At 48.8% G+C, this 23141-nt stretch overlaps 1 protein-coding gene across 1 annotated transcript in view; it reads left to right on the plus strand.

Moving 5' to 3' along the window:
- The first annotated feature begins 2107 nt into the window (after positions 1 to 2107).
- CHSY1 (chondroitin sulfate synthase 1) overlaps positions 2108 to 23141 on the plus strand; it is a 41340-nt gene continuing 20306 nt past the window's right edge. Inside the window, exons 1-2 of the mRNA XM_077263351.1 lie at positions 2108 to 2861; positions 9499 to 9994. Coding sequence (XP_077119466.1) covers positions 2530 to 2861; positions 9499 to 9994 — 828 coding nt within the window. The 5' untranslated portion in view covers positions 2108 to 2529. The remainder of the gene's footprint in view (positions 2862 to 9498; positions 9995 to 23141) is intronic.

The raw sequence follows: 23141 nt of genomic DNA on the forward strand, positions 1-23141 counted from the left end.
CCTGCGCTTAGTTACCCGATGTTTACCCTGGTTACAAGCGAAGACATCGCTGGATCGCTGTCACACACAACGATCCAGCGATGTCAGCGGTTGATCAAGCGACGAAAGAAAGTTCCAAACGATCTGCTACGACGTACGATTCTCAGCAGGGTCCCTGATCGCTGCTGCGTGTCAGACACTGCGATATCGTAACGATATCGCTAGAACGTCACGAATCGTAACGTCGTAGCGATGGAAATTTCAATGTGTGACGGTACCCTTATTCTCCTTGGCCCAGGTAAGACGCTTCTGGCCTTGTCTATTGGTCATAAGTGGTTTGACACAAGGAATGTGACACTTGTAGCCCATGTCCTGGATATGTCTGTGTGTGGTGGCTCTTGAAGCAATGACTCCAGCAGCAGTCCACTCCTTGTGAATCTCTCCCAAATTTTTGAATGGCCTTTTCTTAAGAATCCTTTCAAGGCTGCGGTTATCCCGGTTGCTTGTGCACCTTTTTCTACCACACTTTTTGCTTCCACTCAGCTTTCCATTAATAGGCTTGGATACAGCACTCTGTGAACAGCCGGCTTCTTTAGCAATGACCTTTTGTGGCTTCCCCACCTTGTGGAGTGTGTCAATGACTGCCTTCTGGACATCTGTCAAGTCAGCAGTCTTCCCCATGATTGTGAAGCCTACTGTACAGACTAAGGGATCTTTTTAAACGCTTTGGAAGCCTTTGCAGGTGTTTTTTGTTATTTATTCTAATTTACTGAGATAGTGACGTTTGAGTTTTCATTGGCTGTAAGCCATAATCCTCAACATTAACAGAAATAAACACTTGAAATAGATCACTCTGTCTGTAATGACTCTATATATGAGTTTCACTTCTTGTATTGAAGATCTGAAATAAATTAACTTTTTGATGATACTCTAATTTTGTGAGAAGCACCTGTATGTATATATTAATTATTCGCACTAAATAAACAGTGGCATATAAATGCTTGGGCACCCCTGGTCAAAATTACTGTTATTGTGAAAAGTTAAGCAAGATGAAGATGAAATGATCTCTCAGCCTCCGTATACACAGCCCGGCACAGTGCGGTTTTGCTCCGCACAGCTTCCATATACACAGCCCGGCACAGTGTGCGGTTTTGCGCCGCACAGCCTCCAGATACACAGCCCGGCACAGTGCGGTTTTGCTCCGCGCAGCTTCCATATACACAGCCCGGCACAGTGTGCGGTTTTGCTCCGCACAGCCTCCGTATACACAGCCCGGCAGTGTGCGGTTTTGCTCCGCACAGCCTCCATATACACAGCCCGGCACAGTGCGGTTATGCTCCGCACAGCCTCCGTATACACAGCCCGGCACAGAGCGGTTATGCTCCGCACAGCCTCCATATACACAGCCCGGCACAGTGCGGTTTTGCTCCGCACAGCCTCCATATACACAGCCCGGCACAGAGCGGTTATGCTCCGCACAGCCTCCGTATACACAGCCCGGCACAGTGCGGTTTTGCTCCGCACAGCCTCCAGATACACAGCCCGGCACAGTGCGGTTTTGCTCCGCACAGCCTCCATATAGACAGCCGGCACAGTGCGGTTTTGCTCCGCACAGCCTCCAGATACACAGCCCGGCACAGTGCGGTTTTGCTCCGCACAGCCTCCAGATACACAGCCCGGCACAGTGCGGTTATGCTCCGCACAGCCTCCGTATACACAGCCCGGCACAGTGTGCGGTTTTGCTCCGCACAGCCTCCATATACACAGCCCGGCACAGTGCGGTTATGCTCCGCACAGCTTCCATATACACAGCCCGGCACAGTGCGGTTTTGCTCCGCACAGCCTCCATATAGACAGCCGGCACAGTGCGGTTTTGCTCCGCACAGCCTCCAGATACACAGCCCGGCACAGTGCGGTTTTGCTCCGCACAGCCTCCAGATACACAGCCCGGCACAGTGCGGTTATGCTCCGCACAGCCTCCATATACACAGCCCGGCCCCCACAGTACAGTCACAGTGAGCAGTTGCAGCAGCGAAAGTTTTGCTTTTTTCTCACGTCACGTGATCCGGGGCCTCTCTCAGTAGCAGCCAATCAGAGGGGGCAGTACGGGTGCCGGGCGGGTTCATTCCCTAGTCCTTTAGTCTGTGAGCTTAAAGAGCCGCGGCGCGGGTGACGTGAGGAGCTGTGTGCAGTGAGGGGCCAGTGTGCGCGGGACCTGGAGGACGGATACACCGGCATGAGCGGAGGGCCGCCACCCTGAGCCCCCGAGTCCCCCCCCAGGCCTGAGTGTGAGAGTGGAGGAGCGTGTCGGGCCGGCCTTGTGAGCCTTAGGGCGGGAGGGGACGCCAGGAGGACAATAGGTAGCGGCTGACCTGCCCGGCGGTGTCGTGGCAGGCTGCAGGGAGCCGGTGTCGCGCGTACCGGAGCAGCGCTGGGGGACGCACGTAGATGACCGTGGTGCGGGGCAGGTGACGGCGGCTCCGGGTACATGACGGGCTGTAGGCGCTGATCTCGGACACAGGACTGGGAGCGCTGCCCGCACACACAGGGATGGCCGCTCGGGGCCGCCGCTCGTGGCTCAGTGTGCTGCTGGGGCTGGTGCTCGGCTTCCTCATCGCCTCCCGGCTCATCATCCCCCGGGCCGCCGAGCTGCACCGGTACAGCGGCAAGCGGCTCCGCTCCGCGCTAGGAGGACCGGCGGCGGGATGTGGAGGGCAGCCCGGGAGCAGGACCGACCTGAGCTGGCGAGATCTGCAAGCCCCGTACAACGGAGCCCTGGAGCCGGGCGGCGAGGACGGCATTCCCCCGGACAAGAACTTCCTCTTCGTGGGGGTGATGACTGCACAGAAATACCTGCCCACCCGGGCCGTGGCTGCGTACAGGTGAGCGGCCTGCCCGGGGCATCACTGGGCACTGTGCACACCGGGCATTACTGAGGGGCATCACTGGGCACTGTGCACACCGGGCATTACTGAGGGGCATCACTGGGCACTGTGCACACTGGGCATTACTGAGGGGCATCACTGGGCACTGTGCACACTGGGCATTACTGAGGGGCATCACTGGGCACTGTGCACACCGGGCATTACTGAGGGGCATCACTGGGCACTGTGCACACCGGGCATTACTGAGGGGCATCACTGGGCACTGTGCACACCGGGCATTACTGAGGGGCATCACTGGGCACTGTGCACACCGGGCATTACTGAGGGGCATCACTGGGCACTGTGCACACCGGGCATTACTGAGGGGCGTCACTGGGCACTGTGCACACCGGGCATTACTGAGGGGCATCACTGGGCACTGTGCACACCGGGCATTACTGAGGGGCATCACTGTGCACACCGGGCATTACTAAGGGGCATCACTGGGCACTGTGCACATCGGGCATTACAGAGGGGCATCTCTGGGCACCGTGCGTACATCGGGCATCTCTGGGCACTGTGCGTACACCTGACCGTAATGAGGGGTATCACTGGGCACTGTGCGTACACCGGGCATTGCTGAGGGTCATCACTGGGCACTGCGTACACCAGGCATTGCTGAGGGGCATCACTGGGCACTGCATACACCAGGCATTGCTGAGGGGCATCACTGGGCACCATGTAACCAGACATTACTGAGGGGCATCACCGGGCACGATGTGTACATCGGGCATTACTGAGGGGCATCACTGGGCACTGTGTGTACACTGGGCATTACTGAGGGGCATCACTGGGCACTGTGTGTACACTGGGCATTACTGAGGGGCATCACTGGGCACTGTGTGTACACTGGGCATTACTGAGGGGCCTCGCTGGGCACGGTGCGAACACTAGACCTTACTGAGGGGCATCGCCGGGCACTGTGTACACTGGGCATTACTGAGGGGCATCACTGGGCACTGTGCGTACACCAGACATTACTGAGGGGCATCACTGGGCACCGTGTACACCAGACATTACTGAGGGGCATCACTGGGCACTGCATACACCGGGCATTACCGAGGGGCCTCGCTGGGCACGGTGCGAACACTAGACCTTACTGAGGGGCATCACTGGGCACGGTGCGTACACTGGGCATTACTGAGGGGCATCACTGGGCACTGTGTGTACACTGGGCATTACTGAGGGGCCTCGCTGGGCACGGTGCGAACACTAGACATTACTGAGGGGCATCACCGGGCACCATGTGTACACCGGGCATTACTGAAGGGCATCAACGGGCACAGTGCATACACCGGGCATTTCTGAGGGGCATCACCGTGTACACTACATCGTTACCAGGGGACACATCGGGAACAGTTTATATAGACTTAACTCTTGCGATCAGACACAGGTATATCTGGTCGCTGGGTCAGTCCCCTCGTTGGTACATACAGGGGTATTGGGGAGGGCACATAACCTCTGTAGTGTATTAGTTGTGGTTGTTACTAGTACAGGAGATGTTGGGCCCGTCTGTTACACATGCTGGGATATTGGCATAGGTGCTGCCCATGATGCCAGTGCAGGGTAAGGTTGGTATTCCATGTAATGGTCTCTAGTAGCTGCAGTCTGTGGTGAGCGGACCATGGCCCATTACACTGTGGCTTCCAGCGGACATCGGGCTTGTGTGTAATACTTTACATCGCTTCATTAATGGGGCACGTGGATGACAATTGTAAACGTCAGTCTTCTCATGGCCGCAGTCTGTGGTGTGTTATTAGGAAGTGTCTGGGGGGCCATCGGGCACAGATACTGTGACCCCCATTTACTGGTGACACTTGCAATTTGTCCCTGAATCCATAATTTGAGTGCAGCGGTGGGCTATCATGTATTTTGTGCTGGGTTTTCTGTCAGACCCTCTGACTCTTGAATTGTGTGGCAATGTGCATGCTGGACCACCACTTCATTCATACTGGTCCCAGCGTGTGGACTATTACTGATGTGCTGTATTCTACATACTGGAGAGTCCCATTGGCAGAGTGCGGACACTAGATTACACTTCTGTACTGTGGATACAAATATTACTAGGTCATTGGGCTTCTCTCATGTCACCGTGTCGTCTGTGCGTTCGTCCTATCTCTACCTTTTTACCGAGGTGTAGAGTAAAGCTTGGTCAGTTATTCAGCAGACATATACTATATACCAGGTGGAAGCAGACGGTGAGGGGGGCAGTGCCATTATGTATAGTGGGCAGGGGTCCTAAAATGCTCCAGCCTCTCTCTCTGAGCTGTAAGATAAATGTACATGTGTACATTTTACTCATATAGCGCCATTAATTCCACTGCTTTCACTGACATTATCAGCGCTGTCCCCATTGTGGCTCACAATGTAGATTCCTTATCAGTATGTCTTTGCTTTCCTCCCCCACTCCATACAAACTCCTTGCAGATGTTGTCCTTCCTTGGATCACTCGTTCCTGATACTGAACTATTTACACTTTTCAGGCTATGTGCACACGTCAGGATTTCTTGCAGAAATTTTCCTGACAAAACCGGACATTTCTGCCAGAAATCCGCTTGTCTTTTTTTCGTGTTTTTGTGCGTTTTTTTGCATTTTTTCCCAATGCATAGAACAGCGGGAAAAACGTGAAAAATCTGCAAAATTAATGAACATGCTGCTTTTTTTACCGCGATGCGTTTTTTTCGCAGAACAAAACGCACCATGTGCACAAAACATGCAGAATGCATTCTAAATGATAGGATGCATAATGTATCTGTTTTTAATGAGTTTTTATAGCGTTTTTATCGCGAAAAAAACTGAACGTGTGCACATAGCCTAAGAGTATGTCCTGACTTAAAATTTTGTCTTGGATTAGTACTTGAGTAACCTTTGGCTAGGGTCACCTCCTTTATAACCTATAAATCCATTAATTGGGACCCAAAAAAATACCGTAATTGTGTTTAGAGGTTGAATGTAAGTGGACTGTAGGACAAAGTCTCCAGAGTTGGCCAGTCCTCCCGGCCTTCTAATGTGGTGCGTAGCCAGACACAATAGAGTAGTAGTATAATAATAATATTTATTTATAATATTAATAGTATTCTATTGTCTGGCTTAAAAAGTCATGTGTTAGCCCCAGCTTGTGTACTTGAAGGCTTTTCTGAAGCTTGTCTTTTTGGGTTTCCAATAGGAGCTATTAGGAGTTATGAATGTGGACACGGGTCCAGTTCTTGCCAAGTCTGTGTATATCATAAATGCCTTATGGCCAAATTCCCAAGTCGAGTAGGGCACCCCCCCCCCCCCCATACTGAATCTTTTACCGGTTGTACATGTTCTGTGCGTTTATAGTCTTTCTCCAACGTGTGGTTTATGTAATAATGGCAACACAGATATGGACATGCAACTTTTGGCGCAAACATTTCTTTCTGAGCTAGAGCTTTGTTTTATGGTAATTGGTGGCAGGGTATTCTGTAGGTCCAGTAACTGAATGTCCCCTTTATCCTGGTTTCTCTGATGTGTACGCTCTGCACAAGGTGATGATATAGTTGGTGGCACATTTTGATGCGAATGACTTGCACGTTACAATAAATGTAATTACTTTGGCTCGGTTTCTGGCTTATCTCTGGGTGATTAAGCATTGATGCCGCTATCGGCTGAGGTCTTGGGTTGCACCGTACCATGATCACTGATCCAGTACTGCTGACAAACAGTTTTTTTTCAAGAACAATGCTTCTGCCTGCTTGAGTCTTACAAGTCTTAGGGTACTGTCACACATTGGCACTTTGATCGCTACGACGGTACGATCCGTGACGTTCCAGCGATATCCATACGATATCGCTGTGTCTGACACGCAGCAGCGATCAGGGACCCTGCTGAGAATCGTACGTCGTAGCAGATCGTTTGGAACTTTCTTTCGTTGCTGGAACTCCCGCTGTCATCGCTGGATCGTTGTGTGTGACAGCGATCCAGCGATGCGTTCGCTTGTAACCAGGGTAAAAATCGGGTTACTAAGCACAGAGCCGCGCTTAGTAACCCGATGTTTACCGTGGTTACGAGCGTAAAAGTAAAAAAAAAACAAACAGTACATACTTACATTCCGGTGTCTGTCCCCCGGCGTTCTGCTTCTCTGCACTGTGAGCGCCGGCCGGCCGGAAAGCAGAGCGGTGACGTCACCGCTGTGCTTTCCGGCTGGCAGACGTGCAGAGAAGCAGAACGCCGGGGGACAGACACCGGAATGTAAGTATGTACTGTTTTTTGTTTTTTTTTACTTTTACGCTGGTAACCACGGTAAACACCGGGTTACTAAGCGTGGCCCTGCGCTTAGTAACCCGATGTTTACCCTGGTTACCCGGGGCCTTCGGCATCGTTGGTCGCTGGAGAGCTGACTGTGTGACAGCTCCCCAGCGACCACACAACCACTTACCAACGATCACGGCCAGGTCGTATCGCTGGTCGTGATCGTTGGTAAATCGTTTAGTGTGACAGTACCCTTACACAAGGGCTAATTGGCATCAGTATGGCCATGGGTATTTGATGTGGTGAGCAGTTAATCTGACTGTAATGTAGCCCGGTGCCGAGATCCCGGTCACTCTAGACAGGCTTGAATGGAGTGGGTAGAAGTGCTTGTTGCCTTTTCTATCTTAAGCCCCCGTCACACATAGCGAGATCGCTAGCGAGATCGCTGCTGAGTCACAAGTTTTGTGACGCAACAGCGACCTCAGTAGCGATCTCGCTATGTTTGACACGTAGCAGTGACGAGGCCCCTGCTGCGAGATCGCTGGTCGTGTCGGAATGGCCTGGACCTTTTTTTGATCGTTGTGTGCTACCCAGCGGGACCTCATCGCTGTGTTTGACACCTTACCAACGACCTCGTTGACTACAACGTCACACAGGACGTCCCTCATCGAGGTCTGAATCGCCATAATAGCTGCCATGTGACAGGGTCACAACGACCAACGACATCGTTGTACAGGTCGCCGCATCGCTGCTGCGTCGTTGGGAAGATCTCACTGTTTGACATCTCACCAGCGACCACATAGCGACGCAGCAACGATCCCTGACAGGTCGTATCGTTGTCGGGATCGCTTTAGCGTCGCTAAGTGTGACGGGGCCTTTACTGTGTAATTGTGGCGCACCCTGATATCTGAAGTCATGGTAATGCCATGTATGGCTGAACGAGCCCTTCTTATATAAAGATCAGTTCTACCCATAATTAGCGCTGATTGCTAATATCAGAAATCGCTCTGCACTCTTCTGGGGTCCTTGCCGTGCTGATGTGAATTGTTAATACGATTGTTTGGCCTCCATGTAGCTGCATGCTTGGCAGCCCATCCTGTGTTTACACCAGGAGATTATTTTTAAGACCACTAATAGGATACATTATCTGACCAATGAGCATCTTACCGGACTTGTGACAAGAAAAACATTTGAGATCAAGTATACTAATTCTAACACTCCTCAGAAAAGAATCTGCACTTGTTTTTTTTTTGTTGTTGTTTGTTTGTTTAGGCCGATTTTAAACTTCCAAAATTCAGTACAGACTTCTGTTTGGCCTGGTTGTGGGTCTCCCAATCCAAACTTGACCCCCTCATGGGTGAAGATCTGCAGCCGGCCTGGACATTACGGTCCATACTCGGACAATAGGTGTCGGGCGTGTTAAACCAGGTGTAGGAAAGAAGGGGTCAGCTTTTATTGATTGTTTTCATAAATCTTCCATTACTTGTCATGTGTTTAGATGTATTCTTCATTCTCTATCACTGGTCGGCACTAGTATGGAGGTAGGAGCAGCCATGTATAAATGAACGCTGTATCCTGTGCACATAGCGATGCACATTAAATTCTGCTTGTTTAGTGACTGGAATCCCACCACTCAACTTTTTATTTATTTTATTTTTTAGATCTGATAAGAACATAGGTTTATGGTTTTGCACACCCCAGAACAGTGTCACTTTCTTCTATTGCTGCACATCCCCCATGTGGAGAGGGGATAGCGGTTCTTTTCTTTTCAATGCAGAGTGTGGTTTTAATGGTCCAGCCTTGCAGGATTGCTGTTTCTGTACCCAATTCTACTCTTCCAAGGCTTTCATGTTACTAGATTGCTGTCTTACCCCTCACCCCCATGAGAACAGAGACCCTTGTAACTCCCTTGTCTTCGGGCTAGTATGGGTGTCCTCAATGAGAGCAGTTGATTAAAATGACAATGTAGTGTACGGGATTGTAAAATGCACTGATGATACGTAGTGACCTGCAGATTTCAGGTCTCCTTCTGTTCTTTTACCTCATCAGACGCTGACTAAGGGGAGAAAACTTCACAAGTATCTTGTGACTGCGGGTAGTCCAGTAGTGGTAGTAAATCTAGGCCAGCACATTTTCACAAGATGGTGTAGAGGAGGAGAGGGTGTAGTAGAGCTGAATTTGTCACTTATCTCTTAGGACTACAGTTTTTCTATGCCATGTTAATGCGTTCTATCATACAAGTTTATCATGCTCACAAGTGGGCACTACTTTGGATAAGTAAGGGTAAAGATGTTCTGCTCTTGGTTGTATGGCCAAGTTTAATCGCTGTTAAATAGTGACCTGGATTGATAAGTTGGTTTTGTTTGGTTTTTTTTTCTTCCAGAACTTGGTCCCAGTCAATACCTGGAAAGGTGGAATTTTTTTCAAGTGAGGGCTCAGACACCTCTATACCAATTCCAGTTGTGGCACTGCAAGGTGTGGACGACTCTTACCCTCCACAAAAGAAGTCCTTCATGATGCTGAAATATATGCACGATCATTACCTGGATCAGTACGAGTGGTTCATGAGAGCAGATGATGACGTCTACATCAAAGGAGACCGTCTAGAGAGCTTCCTACGTAGCCTCAATAGCAGCGAGCCCTTGTTTTTAGGGCAAACTGGCCTTGGTTCAACAGAGGAGATGGGAAAACTGGCCTTGGAACCAGGTGAAAATTTTTGCATGGGTGGCCCCGGTGTGATCATGAGCAGGGAGGTCCTACGCAGGATGGTGCCACATATTGGAGAGTGCATACGAGAGCTGTACACGACGCATGAAGATGTCGAAATCGGTAGATGTGTCCGAAGGTTCGCAGGGGTGCAGTGTGTCTGGTCCTATGAGGTTAGTACTTATCTGATTACTACACACTATACACATAATGTTTTGTCTCTGTAAAGTGCTGCTATCGCTTGTTGCACTCGGTTTACGTTTTCATGGACGGGCCTCTGCAATTTCACTAGGTGACTGCAGAATAAGGAAAGTGCCATGAGATACTGAGTGCTGGGCTGAATTACACATAGTCCTGTTAGGTTCTCGCTTATCTCTACTGATATCTTATGACAGTATTTCCAGTCCAGTCTGCAGGAAATGAATAAGATATGAAGATGGATCATCCTTTCCACTGAGAACGAGCAAATCCTCTCATACGGATAAAGGGACTAACTGTTATAGATGGCTAATTAGAGAACGCTGCTCAGTTTCCAAGTCGAGGGCAATGCTCGCTAGTTAGTCTCTTCTCTCAAAATATTTGGTTGGACGGAGCGTAGAGGTCCCTGCCCTGTGCCTGTGACCATCACGCAGTCAACTATTGAAGAGAAGCCTATAAATATATTCAGTTCATGTAGGAACTCTTCTACTCTGTTCATTTCATCCTACCAACAAATACAAGGATATTAATGGTGCAGATCTTTATAGCTATTGTTTGGTTAGCATAGTTTTTATGTTTTGGCCTTTAGATTATATTGTACCCATTATTGGAGTCAATGAGGCAGTCCGTCCATCCATGAGGACATGGTGATCTGCTAGTATCCATAGAGAGCTTCAGACTTTGTTTTCTTTAAATGTTTAGATTCCAAGACTACTAGACATGATCAAAAAAGCAACTTGCCAGACCCTGGTCCATGGCCACGTCATTAGTCCATAGCCCTGCAGATCTACCTGTCAGAATCCCCAGCGCCTCTTTTGATTAGTAGGCAAGGTGTAACAACGTGTCGTTTCTGAACCCCGACGGCACGCCGTGCCTACTACTTGATGAGGCGCCAGGAATCCTGGCAGGTTTTGCCTGGCTCTGACCTAGGATCTTGTGAGATTTTAATCGTGACACATCACCCTCTAATATTGTAATAAAACATCCAGTAGGTTATAGTGGCGGCGCACCATAAAGGATACGGGTAGCTGCTGTCCCACATATATTCCTAACTGGGGGCAGCTTTTTATTGAAATGCTGCAGGAAAGATATACCGTATATCTTTGTACTGTGTTAGCCAATAGATAGAAAAATATTAAAATTTGAGAGTCCTCAGTTGTTACTATGTTTTCAGTTAACCATTAAAAGGTAACAAATTGCAAGCTTTCCGGACTACTCGGGTGTCTTCTTCAGGCATAGAAGTAGAGACCTACTGAAGGAAACTCGTTTTGTTGGCTCCTGCCTTCTCTGATGCTCCTGGATTTTGCATTACTTCGTACACCCAGCTTGGAAACCTAAACTTTTGTTAATCCCCGAAGAGCGCGGCTTGCGTCTGATGTACTCGGCTGGAATATTTCAGAACACAGGCTCTGGTTGTGTCTGATTCCAGTTAGCACTTTATGGAGTCTCTCATTAGCATCCAGTGAACGGTCAGGAGTAAGGCTGCTTTCCTTCTGGCAATTTGTTACTCCAGTGCCCTTGCTCATTAACCCCTCTGGCGCTGTGTATCTCGTGCTGTGTAGCATGCTCACCTGGCATGGAACGGGATAATCGGCACGCTGGATTATACGTCACTAGGATCAGGGCAGCAAATGCTAATCTGTTCTACCCTGCGGGGAATGGTGCCTGAAGTTTACATGGGAGTGCACATCTTTTTAATGGTGAATGTGCCCTGTCTTTAAGAAGCTGATGACAGTAATTTTACAATTTTAGAAGGTGTATGCGGCTTTTACTGGCCACGGCCCTCTCATTTGATAGTTAATGCATGTGCGCACACAGCACTGTGCGAAAGGGGGGGTAAGCGCAGTCAATGGTGATTGTAAAACACAATCCTTCTATGTTTAGTCGGTCAGTCCGCTTCTGCTTAGTGTTGGCTCGCTGTGACCTTCAGGGTCATGAGTTTACTTGGGGAATTAGGGCCAGCTTAGTTCCCGGCTGACATTATCCTGGGAAGCAGCTTGTCTGCATTGGCTTCCTGCACTCTGCAGCTTATCCAGACCCTTGGTGGGGCAGAGGGGGTCTGTCTTGTGTCCATCTCCGTAGCCTGGGAAAGCACTTGTCAGGGAGGTGAAGATTATAGTCTTGGCATTCTGGGAGGATTTTACTGTTACGTTTATGTACTGGTAATTGGGCAAGTGTGAACAGATGCGAGGCAATTCACCCTTCCCCAAAAAACACAAGAAGATGGAAATATTTGACTTCTCGTTTGCAGGAATAAAATTACAATATCTATGTAACTTTCAATTCCTTTATTCTCAAGCTCTCCGCCTGCTCTCATTTATCAGGTCATCTGGTATTTACTGCCATTTGATGTCCTGGTTATGTGATGGGCATACAGGTGCACGGCTCTGTACAGTGCAGTTAGGCTGGGGCTAGATGGACACATGGCAATGCAGGTCTTGTGGCCAAAAGCAGCCATGTGCCAGTGCTACAACAGTGTTATACAGTTGAATGGGGTCTTAAAGGGACCCTGTCACCCCCAAAATCGAAGGCGAGCTAAGCCCACCAGCATCAGGGGCTTATCTACAGCATTCTGTAATGCTGTAGATAAGCCCCCGATGTATCCTGAAAGATGAGAAAAAGAGGTTAGATTATACTCACCCACGGGCGGTCCCACTGCAGTCCGGTCCAATGGACGTCGCGGTCCAGTCCGGGGCCTCCCATCTTCTTACGATGACGTCCTCTTCTTGTCTTCACGCTCCGGCGCAGGCGTACTTTGTCTGCCCTGTTGAGGGCAGAGCAAAGTACTGCAGTGCGCAGGCGCCGGGAAAGGTCAGAGAAAATTGGACCACTCAATGGGTCCTTATTGTGATCCACAGCTTACTGCAAGCAAGTCCTAAAAAGTATGAACCAGTTTGTATTTTTGGGGACTTGCTTGTCTCGGCTGCAGTACTCTTGTGCTATCGTGTAGCATTGGCACAGAGCGATCTTTACCTGCACGACATGCCGCAGCCAAATCTGTCTAGCCCCAGCTTAATCGGACTGGTTTCTTGCGCCATTGTGTCCACCACATGACCAGGACAAATGGTGGTCCACTGGAGGTCAACAAAGAAAGGTCCTGTGGAGTGGCAGCAAGCGGAGGGCTTCCCAACCTGTCTGGAAGGTACATACACTAGAAAATCCTATCATTATGTCTAGTTCTTGAAAAGCTGGACACGATGCAATAAGGCATGGCAGATTTGTGGTAATCTGTAGTAAATAACACCAATTTATGTGGATGGATCTTTGTGGCGAGATCCAGGATTGCCATGGGTTTGCGTTGTGGCTTTTACCTCTGCAATATAATGGCTAAGATCTCAGTGGATCTGCTATAACACGTGGACTCTTGCAGGTTTGCAGCAGAAACATTCTGGCGTGTGTCTTTGGCTCTTATTCACACCACTGTATTATACAGTCCATGTTACAGCTATAATGTCTGACAGCGCATTTCCTGACCTGAACGAACAGCGTCTTATTTTGGGTCAGAAGATCTGGGCTTGCTCTTCCCCACAGATGGTGCACGTAGAGTAGAGAACCTCTTGTTTCATCAGAGGCATGCGGAGGACAAAGGGACAAGTTGCGCAATGTAATAAATTCTTAGTTATTCATATATAATTTACAATAGTATTTCATTGACTTACTTTCCTTTAGTGACTCTTTTCTGCTCCACCTGCTAAATCCAAGCTCTCCTTGATCGTCATAGTTGGTAGTTACTTTTGGTGGCGGTTTCTGCCAGCCTTGGGCCAGTTGGTGCAGTGTGCCCATGTGCATTTTTTTATTTTCGTTTTGTACATTTGGTACTATGTAGAAAACATTTTATTTATTTATTTTTTTCCCCCTGAAGGAGCTGTTAAACATGTATAGCTGAAGAGCTTCATATGTTGGTGTCTTGGGGATTTGCTGCGGAGGAAAAGTCAGAATGTGAATTCCGAGCCGACCAAGAAACAACTTGTTTACTTAACTGGCCTGCGAGGGTATATGGTACAGACCGAGCCTTGTTAGCTCCCCGCAAGTCACAAGGCCGGTCTGTAACCATCCTGCACCGCGGCTCCACAGTACTGCGCTATAATTGGCGCTCGCTCACCTTTGTATGGACACTGGTGTAGCAGTAAGTATGGCTGCCACGGAGTGATCTCTGTGCCCTGCACGCAAGAAATGGGCACCTAAAATAGTGTGGTGTACCCTCTGACTCTATGGTTCAGGGGTCTGCAAGCTGCAGCACTCTGACTGCTGTTAAACTACAACTCCCATCATGAATTGTCCCTGCAGGTTATGGCTCACTCTGTGCCATATGCATTAATTTAACTGTAAGGATTATTGAATGCAGCATAAACCTTTTTACACCTTGCTGGATATTACTTTGGATGCAGATGCCAGCTTTTTACCCCTGTGCCATGGTTATAGAAGCCTGGGGGCAGCTTGACTTCGCATACAGTAAAGGAGTGAAGCTTTGGTGTTCTGCTCCTCACTAATTCGCAGTTCCACCCACTCAGTATGGAGCTAATCCCCAAAGAGTGCGGCTTCTGGAGGGGGGGGGTGAGTGCGGCTTCTGGAGGAGGGGGGTGAGTGCGGCTTCTGGAGGGGGGGGGGTGTGAGTGCGGCCTCTGGAGGGGGGAGGGGGGGTGAGTGCAACCTCTGGAAAGGGGGGGGGGGTGAGTGTGGCCTCTGGAGGGGGGGTGAGTGTGGCCTCTGGAGGGGGGGGGTGAGTGTGGCTTCTGGAGGGGGGGGGGTGAGTGCGGCTTCTGGAGGGGGGGGGGTGAGTGCGGCTTCTGGAGGGGGGGGGGTGAGTGCGGCTTCTGGAGGGGGGGGGTGAGTGCGGCTTCTGGAGGGGGGGGGTGAGTGCGGCTTCTGGAGGGGGGGGGTGAGTGCGGCTTCTGGAGGGGGGGGTGAGTGCGGCTTCTGGAGGGGGGGGGGTGAGTGCGGCTTCTGGAGGGGGGGGGGGTGAGTGCGGCCTCTGGAGGGGGGAGGGGGGGTGAGTGCAACCTCTGGAGAGGGGGGGGGGGGGGGGTGAGTGCGGCCTCTGGAGGGGGGGTGAGTGCGGCCTCTGGAGGGGGGGGGTGAGTGTGGCTCTGTTGAACATTGCATGTGAATGTTTGTCTAACAGAAAATCTAGGTGCAGTGGATCAATTTTACTGTTATCTCCTATAATCGCCTTTTAGTAGCTTCAGTTCCACCGAAAGTTATGACTGTTAAAGTCCATTTTTGCACTAATAAGTGTTGTAAAAAGTTATTGCCATTGAAGTTCACTTGAGATAAAACCTGGTCTCTGTAAAATGCTGTGATTATAGTGCTTTGCTGTTTTCTCTCAATTTTCCACTATCTTGAACGATGAGCCTACCCAGCTCAGAAAGGGAAGAGACAGAAGTGCAAACATGTAGACACCAATCCTAGCTCCTGGCATTATATATCTAGGACCCTGTCTGATGTCTTGCAGTGTCTGTTGGAGGCAATTTTTCATCTTTTTTGCAGTTTTTATCATTTTGTAGGGTGCAGCAGGGCCCCTTTATGCTGTTCCTTTTGTCTTGCGCGCGTGTGTGTGTGTGTGTGTGTGTGTGTGTGTGTGTGTGTGTGTGTGTGTGTGTGTGTGTATATATGTATTTATTAGTGCTGGGTGGCCTGCCTGCTAATACTATGGGCGTGATCAATAGGTTGTCCAGACACTGTGCACCACATTTATCTGTGTGAATAGTGTCTTATGCAAGCCTTACCTGTGTGCATTTTTGCTACTAGGCAGCCAACCCCTCTAATATTTGGGCGAGTGGGTGGTTGCTCTCATCAGTAGCTTGCAACTGTGCTGCTTTAGCATTTATTATCGGGGGCCTGCTGCACCCTGCGAGAGCATTTGTCATCTGACAAGGCTCTGGTGAGTCTGCTCTTCATGTTGGGTTGTTTTTTTTTAGGTTTTTCTATGTTAGCTGTCTCTGTTGGAGGCATATCTGGAGGATTTCTTAATGTATGCCTCTGACCACACCACCGCCTAGATATAAAGTGATATCCGCTGCCCATAGGTTTCCATGCTTCAGTAATGTGCCCCTCACACTACAGGCTCCTTAGTCCGGACTCACACTACTGTGCGATAAAACAGCGCTCAGCCTGGTGTTACTCTATGGGGCAGCTCAGATCTGTGATTTTCTCATGCTGAATCTGCATGCTGTGATTGTCACCGACACTCGGCCGAGTCTCTGCTCACTCGCACCCATATAAGCCTATGGGGCGAGTGACCCAACACACAGCACTCAATATCACCCGAGTGCGGTGCGATATATGGCGGCAGCGGAGGAGATGGAGAAATGACTTTCTTCGCCTCCTCTGCAGCTGTGCTCTGATCCTCTGACACTTGGATCGCAGCAGAGCAGGAGCAGAGGGTCGCTCACAGATCGCATCGGGTGCCATACACTGGTGTGACTCTTACTGGAAGCCTCAGCACAATGATACGTAGCATGCTTCATGTGTACCAGCCTGATGGACTCTCTTTTGGGTGGACGGGACCTGTAGTTAAATTTCTTTGAGGAGTGTAAATTCTCTGACTATTTTTCATTTTGGGGGCAAATGTTCCTGACTTGAGCATAAAGTTGCTCTTTTGGACCGTCTCTACTACTAAACATGCAGTCCATATGTGAGCCCCAGCTGACGGCACAGACGGGGCTTATGGTGTCTGCTCTGGATGTCGGGATAAAATGCACTTTTTACTCCATAGTTAAGGGCGCACCACCTGCTAAGTCATTGTCATGCTGGTTGTATTTCTCCATGTGAGGACCTAATCCATAGTTTTCCTGTAGATTTGCATCTGTTGCAGGTTGCCATGACCTTCTTACCCCTCTGAACTTCCTGTGGACCTGCCAACAGCTGGTCACCATACCCATGTGCTGTACGATGCCAGCAGGAGCCTGTTTGATGTGGTTGCTCGCGGCCGCAACATCTGTAGTTTTGTTTTCTGATAACATGATCTCCGTGTCCTCTCCGGATTTGTGTCATTGTGGACCCCATCCAAAGCTGCTGCTTGGACTTTGCATCCCCCCCAGTCGGAGACTTGTCATATTCCCTGTTAGGAGGTGCTAGGAGATGGTGTTGATGACTCTACATTTTCTCTTTTCGGCGCCACCTCACAATGTGTAAGGTGTTTGCTGCTATTTGTGGCTAATTATCTGGGCCGGCTATTAATATCCGTACGGTTGTGGCAGAAGAATCCTGTCTCTATCTTGTTGAAAGCCTTTCAGGCCTCAAATACTTGTGGCAGTATTTTATGGTCCCATGTAAAACCCAACCACTGGCGGGCAAATAAGGTCAGGCTTATAGGGGTGGAACGACAGTGGTTTCAGATTATGATGTCTTTTATGGATATAATTATGAAAGCTGGTCAGAAGACAGATGCTACACGATGGCGGGTTATATAGGTAGGTGCATCCACCAAGGATGATCTTATATGTAGCCCTCTAGTGGTCATTGAAGGCAGTAGTTTGGCCGCGAATGGAGACTGTAATCTGTAGTCGTAGTCAGATCTGCTTTATGCAATAATTCCTCCACCCTGACTGATGAGGCCACACACACATCTTGATGTATGCCCCTCCACCCCTTTATTTAACTCCTTGTGTGTGTCTCCTATAGCTGTATACCTTCACTGTGTTGGTCTTTGTTCTGTCTCTGGTGTAAGTATTTTGGCAGCTGCGAGAATTTGATATGGTCATTATAGACTGACGGGAATGTGCACACTGGAGGTTACAGTGTCATGGCTGCCAGCGAGCTGCTAGAATTCGGCATATGATTTACCACTTGCTGACTCAAGTCTCACACACTGGTGTGGAACAAGGTGATCTATGAATAAGGTATTACCCTCAGTGCTTCATATTCTTATAAAGCGAATGGCCCTAACTGGAACAGACAAGTGCAAATTCTCCCCCACCCACCGCCAAGAACTATTGTCTATTTTTTTTAAATCTAGTTTGATTATAATCCAAACTCGTGCCATAGAATGTAAAATTCTGTCTGCCTAAAGTTACCACTAGGTGGCGCAGCTGCGGTTGTTACAGTGAAGCCCCCTCTAGTGGTGACTGCAGGCAGCGCAAATATTTTACATTGATTTCCTTGTCTATACAGAGAAATTGATGCTCTGTATCAGAAAACCGGATAGGCAGATACTTTAGGTAGTAGGCTGGTTTATTGTGCTTTAAAAATTGAACAAGAATAAGTCTTTAATCTGCCAGGCAATTAGGAGCAGCACTTAGTGGTTTTCTGCAGATTGCCGCTGGTGATGTTTGTTGTGCGGACTCCATTGTTGGCTATGTGTACGATTTCTTAAGTTTTATGATATAATTTTAGGCTTCTCTCAGTTGATTTTGCAATATCCCGATCCAGTGATGGTGACAGCTGAAGTACTCTGCAGCCACGAGCTAGCGGGAGAATACCACCGTGCCCTGAAACTGTTAATGCCGTCTCTATTAATAAGAGTCATTCAGCCCCCCAGTCTTTAGCTGTAAGAGGATATCGCGCAGGATATGGTTTAAGAGCAGGGGGTGAATGAAGCCCTCCCCGTGCAGGCACAAAGCTGACATTGTTCAGACCTACTGCCAGCCCCCTGCCCGGTTTTCGCCTAGGAGAGGGATATTGAATTCTGGTTATCTTGTGATAAGTGATCAGTTACTGAAGCTTTCTCTGCACAATGAATGGCTCAGTCACAAACCCCCAGAATCACCTTCCGCTTCCATTTAATCACTATTAAAAGGCACATTGTCATCTTCAGGGAAGATTTCGGGGACTCTTTATGCAGGAATTTGTGGGCCTGTATCTCCTGGAACCTCCCTGCCAGCCATGTACAGAGTGTGGCCTGTTAGCAGGACGGCTCCTTCTCTACGTCGCCATTCCCCATAGATGCCAGTCCTCTTTTCAGGCGCTGCCACCTATTGTGACCTCCTCGTGCTTTTTCTGGCCTGTTGTTTCCACAACCGCTCGGACTATTTTCGCTCTGATTACAATGTCTGTAGAAGGCTCGCTGTGTCTGGAGGAAATTGCGTATGATTTTGGTCTAACCGCTATTCTAGTCACTCACAACAAGTGAGTTTTATAGCTGGCAACCTAGATTAACCATTAAGTGTCTGTCCGTGCTCCTTGCCGCTGGTTGTATTATTAATCTGCTGGTGTCTGGTCCACAGGATACAGAGTAATCCTGACCCTACTATTGCCCAGCTCTCTACTAATACCGAATGGTATAGAACTCCTTTATAAAGTGTCGGCCTCTCCTGCTCTGCCTTTATGCAGGTCTGGCTTTCCATGAACCAGGAAGAGCAGGATGACCTAAAGAAAACCATTTTTCCAACAGGAAGCTGCAACTGTAGTATAATGGTCTATGCCATGGGTTGGCAACCCTGCAGCAGCTGTAAAACTATATTTCCCTGCATGTCAGAGAATGCTGGGAGTTGTAGTGGCACAATAGCTGGGGAGCGCTGCTGGTTGTCTAAGCTGTATACTTGGCACCGTGTAGTACCCGGTCTGGTAGCGGTGTTGGCAGGCGTCTTATTGGCGGCTCCATCTGCCTCTTGGTAGTGACCGCCTGCTTCACCTTGGACACTTTATTCAGCCGTTCGTTTCCTTCACCCTCATCGATTCTTTTGCTCCTCACTTCACAGATTGCCTGTGAGCTGCTGCTGGCTCCTCTCCAACATGTGGAAAAGTGAAATCTCTTTAATTACAGGGTGAGGGTTTACTCAAGTCTTGTTTATATGGAAAGATGGCTTCCTCGCACTGTTTTTCTTGCTGTATAATGAACTTGGCAAATCTGATAATTCTGGACTCCATTCAGACTTCATTATCTAGTCAGCTTGTGGCTTCGGTTGGCCCTCTCGAGTGTTGGCATGAAGTCATCCGACCCCATGAGCCATGGAAAAGCGTGTGCAGTCGCCTTGCGGGTCTTCAGGAAGTGTGTGATCTGTTCCTACAGGTGGTCCGGTTCTTGTGACATTACATGGGACATCAGGACATCAGTGTGCGTCCTGCGCTGGACTGGTGACCGGCAGAATTGCGCACCGTCCCCTGTCACTCGGCGCTGCGCTATGCTGTGAAATGGATGAGGGCACCGAGCCACTGTGCTAATTGTACAAGTAAGTTGGGCAAATAGATCTGGAAGATGTGGTGTCTGTTGCGTCCAGGATGTCACTGACAACCACACTGGTGGTGATGATACTTTTTCCTCTTCTAAACCTCAGATAGTTCTACTTAATTTGTTTACTTGTGTAGTGTGAACTGGTTTCCCCTCCTTAGATGTGCAGTAGATGACATGGACGCGCTGCCCCTTATGAAGTTGCACAAAGTTATGAGGGGGTGCAGTGAGCCTTATTCATGGCCTGTTGAAAAATGCCTGCTGGCTAATCCGCAGAGCTACTGTTCCTTTAGTTTTGCTTTTTTGGTCTAGTTAATATCTACAGTGACTTTACAAATTGCTGTGGTGGTAAGCTTACGGCATGTATTTACAGGCCGGAATGTCAGTCTGCGTACTATGGCTGGTCAGTGGGAGCAGGTCCAGATTATCGTCTGCGTACTATGGCTGGTCAGTGGGAGCAGGTCCAGATTATCGTCTGCGTACTATGGCTGGTCAGTGGGAGCAGGTCCAGATTATCGTCTGCGTACTGTGGCTGGTCAGTGGGAGCAGGTCCAGATTATCGTCTGCGTACTATGGCTGGTCAGTGGGAGCAGGTCCAGATTATCGTCTGCGTACTGTGGCTGGTCAGTGGGAGCAGGTCCAGATTATCGTCTGCGTAGACATGCTGACCATCACATCACTGACCCTGTCCTTGGACAACTAGCAGCACATCTCCCTGCGTAGTGTGTGGCTATCTAGCTCTGCATGAGCTGGCACACGAGCACATTGACTTACAATTAGCTCTTCGATCAGATCTGACATTGATGCTTTCAAGCCATAGTTTCATTGCTTCATAGTTCATTGCTAGTTATTGTATCCATAAAACTGAGAGGATCGCAGTGCCAACTTTTTTTTTTTGTCCACTGTTTCTCAGATTGCCTTGGTGCCAAGTCTGCCGGCTAGCTGGCACAGAGAGAACCAGTGTGGAACATTTTTGTTACTTTTATCATTGTTCGAGGAGATTAATCCAACAATACATAAAGTCTTCCTTCCAGTCCATCAACTTTTCTATAAGCTCCTTAACTGCGCAAATGTTGCGGTCTCACTGAGCTGCTTAACAATGAGCCCATTCATATCATTCATTTGTGCCAGGTAGCAAGTGGGTAATTGATAGGGCATGAGTCTTGTGTAAACACGGTCTCTCTTCCAGGAGGCACATGTGGGCAGAGTAATGCTGCACCTGACCGGGATGGAGTATGGATTGGGCTAGATACCATATATCAAGGATACATGGTTATTTGGGGCTTGAAGCCCTCTGTACATCACCATAACGTGTCTGATTTTTAATAAACCTCTTGTTCTCGCCACACATGGATTTAATGGCCCTTATCCGTATGTTTCCTAACATATGCCCGTGCAGTCTATTCTCAAGGCTTGCATGATGTCTCTGGTTTCTTCCGGCTCCTAAATCTCTCATCTGTCGACATTATTAAGTAGGATGTCCAGGATTAGGAGAACATGGCTCCTCTCATTCAGAAATGGCAACACATTGGGTTGTGTGGCATTGCATCTCTGCTCCATTAACCTCAGTAGGGCTAAGTCTCAATACTAGACACAATCCATGGTCCTAGTCTGATAGAACAACAGGACTCGTTTGTAATTCTGGACAAACCCTGGGTGTCCATTAAACTCCCTTTTTGTAGGCATCATGAGATCTACAGACTGATCCATTGTCTCTGGCATAGGGGGGTTGTGTGAAAATATCTGTAAATTTGTGGATTTCTATTTGAAACCCTTAGTGGAGACGCTTCCCTCCTATGTCAGGGACACTACTGATGTGCTTAGGAGGGTTGATGGGCTGTCTCTCGAGGCGGGCATGATTCTTGTCACTATTGACATTGAATCTTTATATACATCAATTAGACATGAAGACGGTATAAGGGCTGCCCGCTTCTTCCTTGAATCTGCCAACTGGGATGGACACCTTTCTGAATTTATTTTGGAGTTACTTGAATTTATTTTGTATCATAATTATTTTGTCTTTAAGGATAGATTCTACTTGCAATTACAGGGTACTGCGATGGGGGTGGCGTGTGCTCCGTCTTATGCAAATTTGTTTTTGGGGTACTGGGAAAGATATATCTTCCAGGGAGACGGAGCACACGCTGCAGACCCAGTGGTGGGCTGGTTTCGCTACATTGATGATGTTCTGATGATTTGGAACGGTGGCGAAGCCAGCCTATCCAAATTTATGCAGGAATTGAATAACAATAATTTCAATCTAAAATTTACTTATACCTGGCATGCAAGTAGAATCAATTTTTTGGACATTACACTATATGTTGCCGAGGACGGCCACATTGAGACTGACCTCTACCGTAAGGAATCATCTGTCAACTCATTGTTACATGCCTCCTCGGCACATAATTACTCTACTATTAAAGCCATGCCTGTTGGGCAGTTTTTGAGGAATAGGCGGGTATGCTCCACGGAAACCCGCTTCGAGAGACAGTCCGCTATCCTCACGGAGCGCTTCCAGGCACGGGGATACAGTCGCAGGTGCATCAGGGCAGGGTATGGAAGGGCTAAATCCACACGAAGGGAGGAATTACTTTTACAGTCAAAAAGGCCCAAGTCAGACAATGAGTCTGGAGTGAGATTTATCTCAACCTCTAACTGTCAATGGAGTCGCATTCGGGAGATACTCAGCAGGCATTGGTCTGTATTACAGACTGATGGGATTTTGGCATCACATTTAACAGAATCTCCCCTGATGACGCAACGTAGGGGAAGAAATTTGAGAGATGCCTTGGTGAGAAGTCACTATGTGGCAAGGATTAACAAAGATTTCCTGGGTGCGACTAGTCCAAGACAGGGGTGCTTCCCTTGCGGCTCATGTGTCGCGTGTCCGAATATTCTCAGATGTGGGACCTTCAAGACCTCAGATGGGAGCAGGGAATTCAAGATACGAGAATTTATCTCGTGTAACACATCATTCGTTATATATTATGCTACATGTCCCTGCTCCCTGGTAT

Source organism: Ranitomeya variabilis, chromosome 5, assembly GCF_051348905.1.
Source record: "Ranitomeya variabilis isolate aRanVar5 chromosome 5, aRanVar5.hap1, whole genome shotgun sequence".
In the NCBI taxonomy this organism is placed as follows: Eukaryota; Metazoa; Chordata; class Amphibia; order Anura; family Dendrobatidae; genus Ranitomeya; species Ranitomeya variabilis.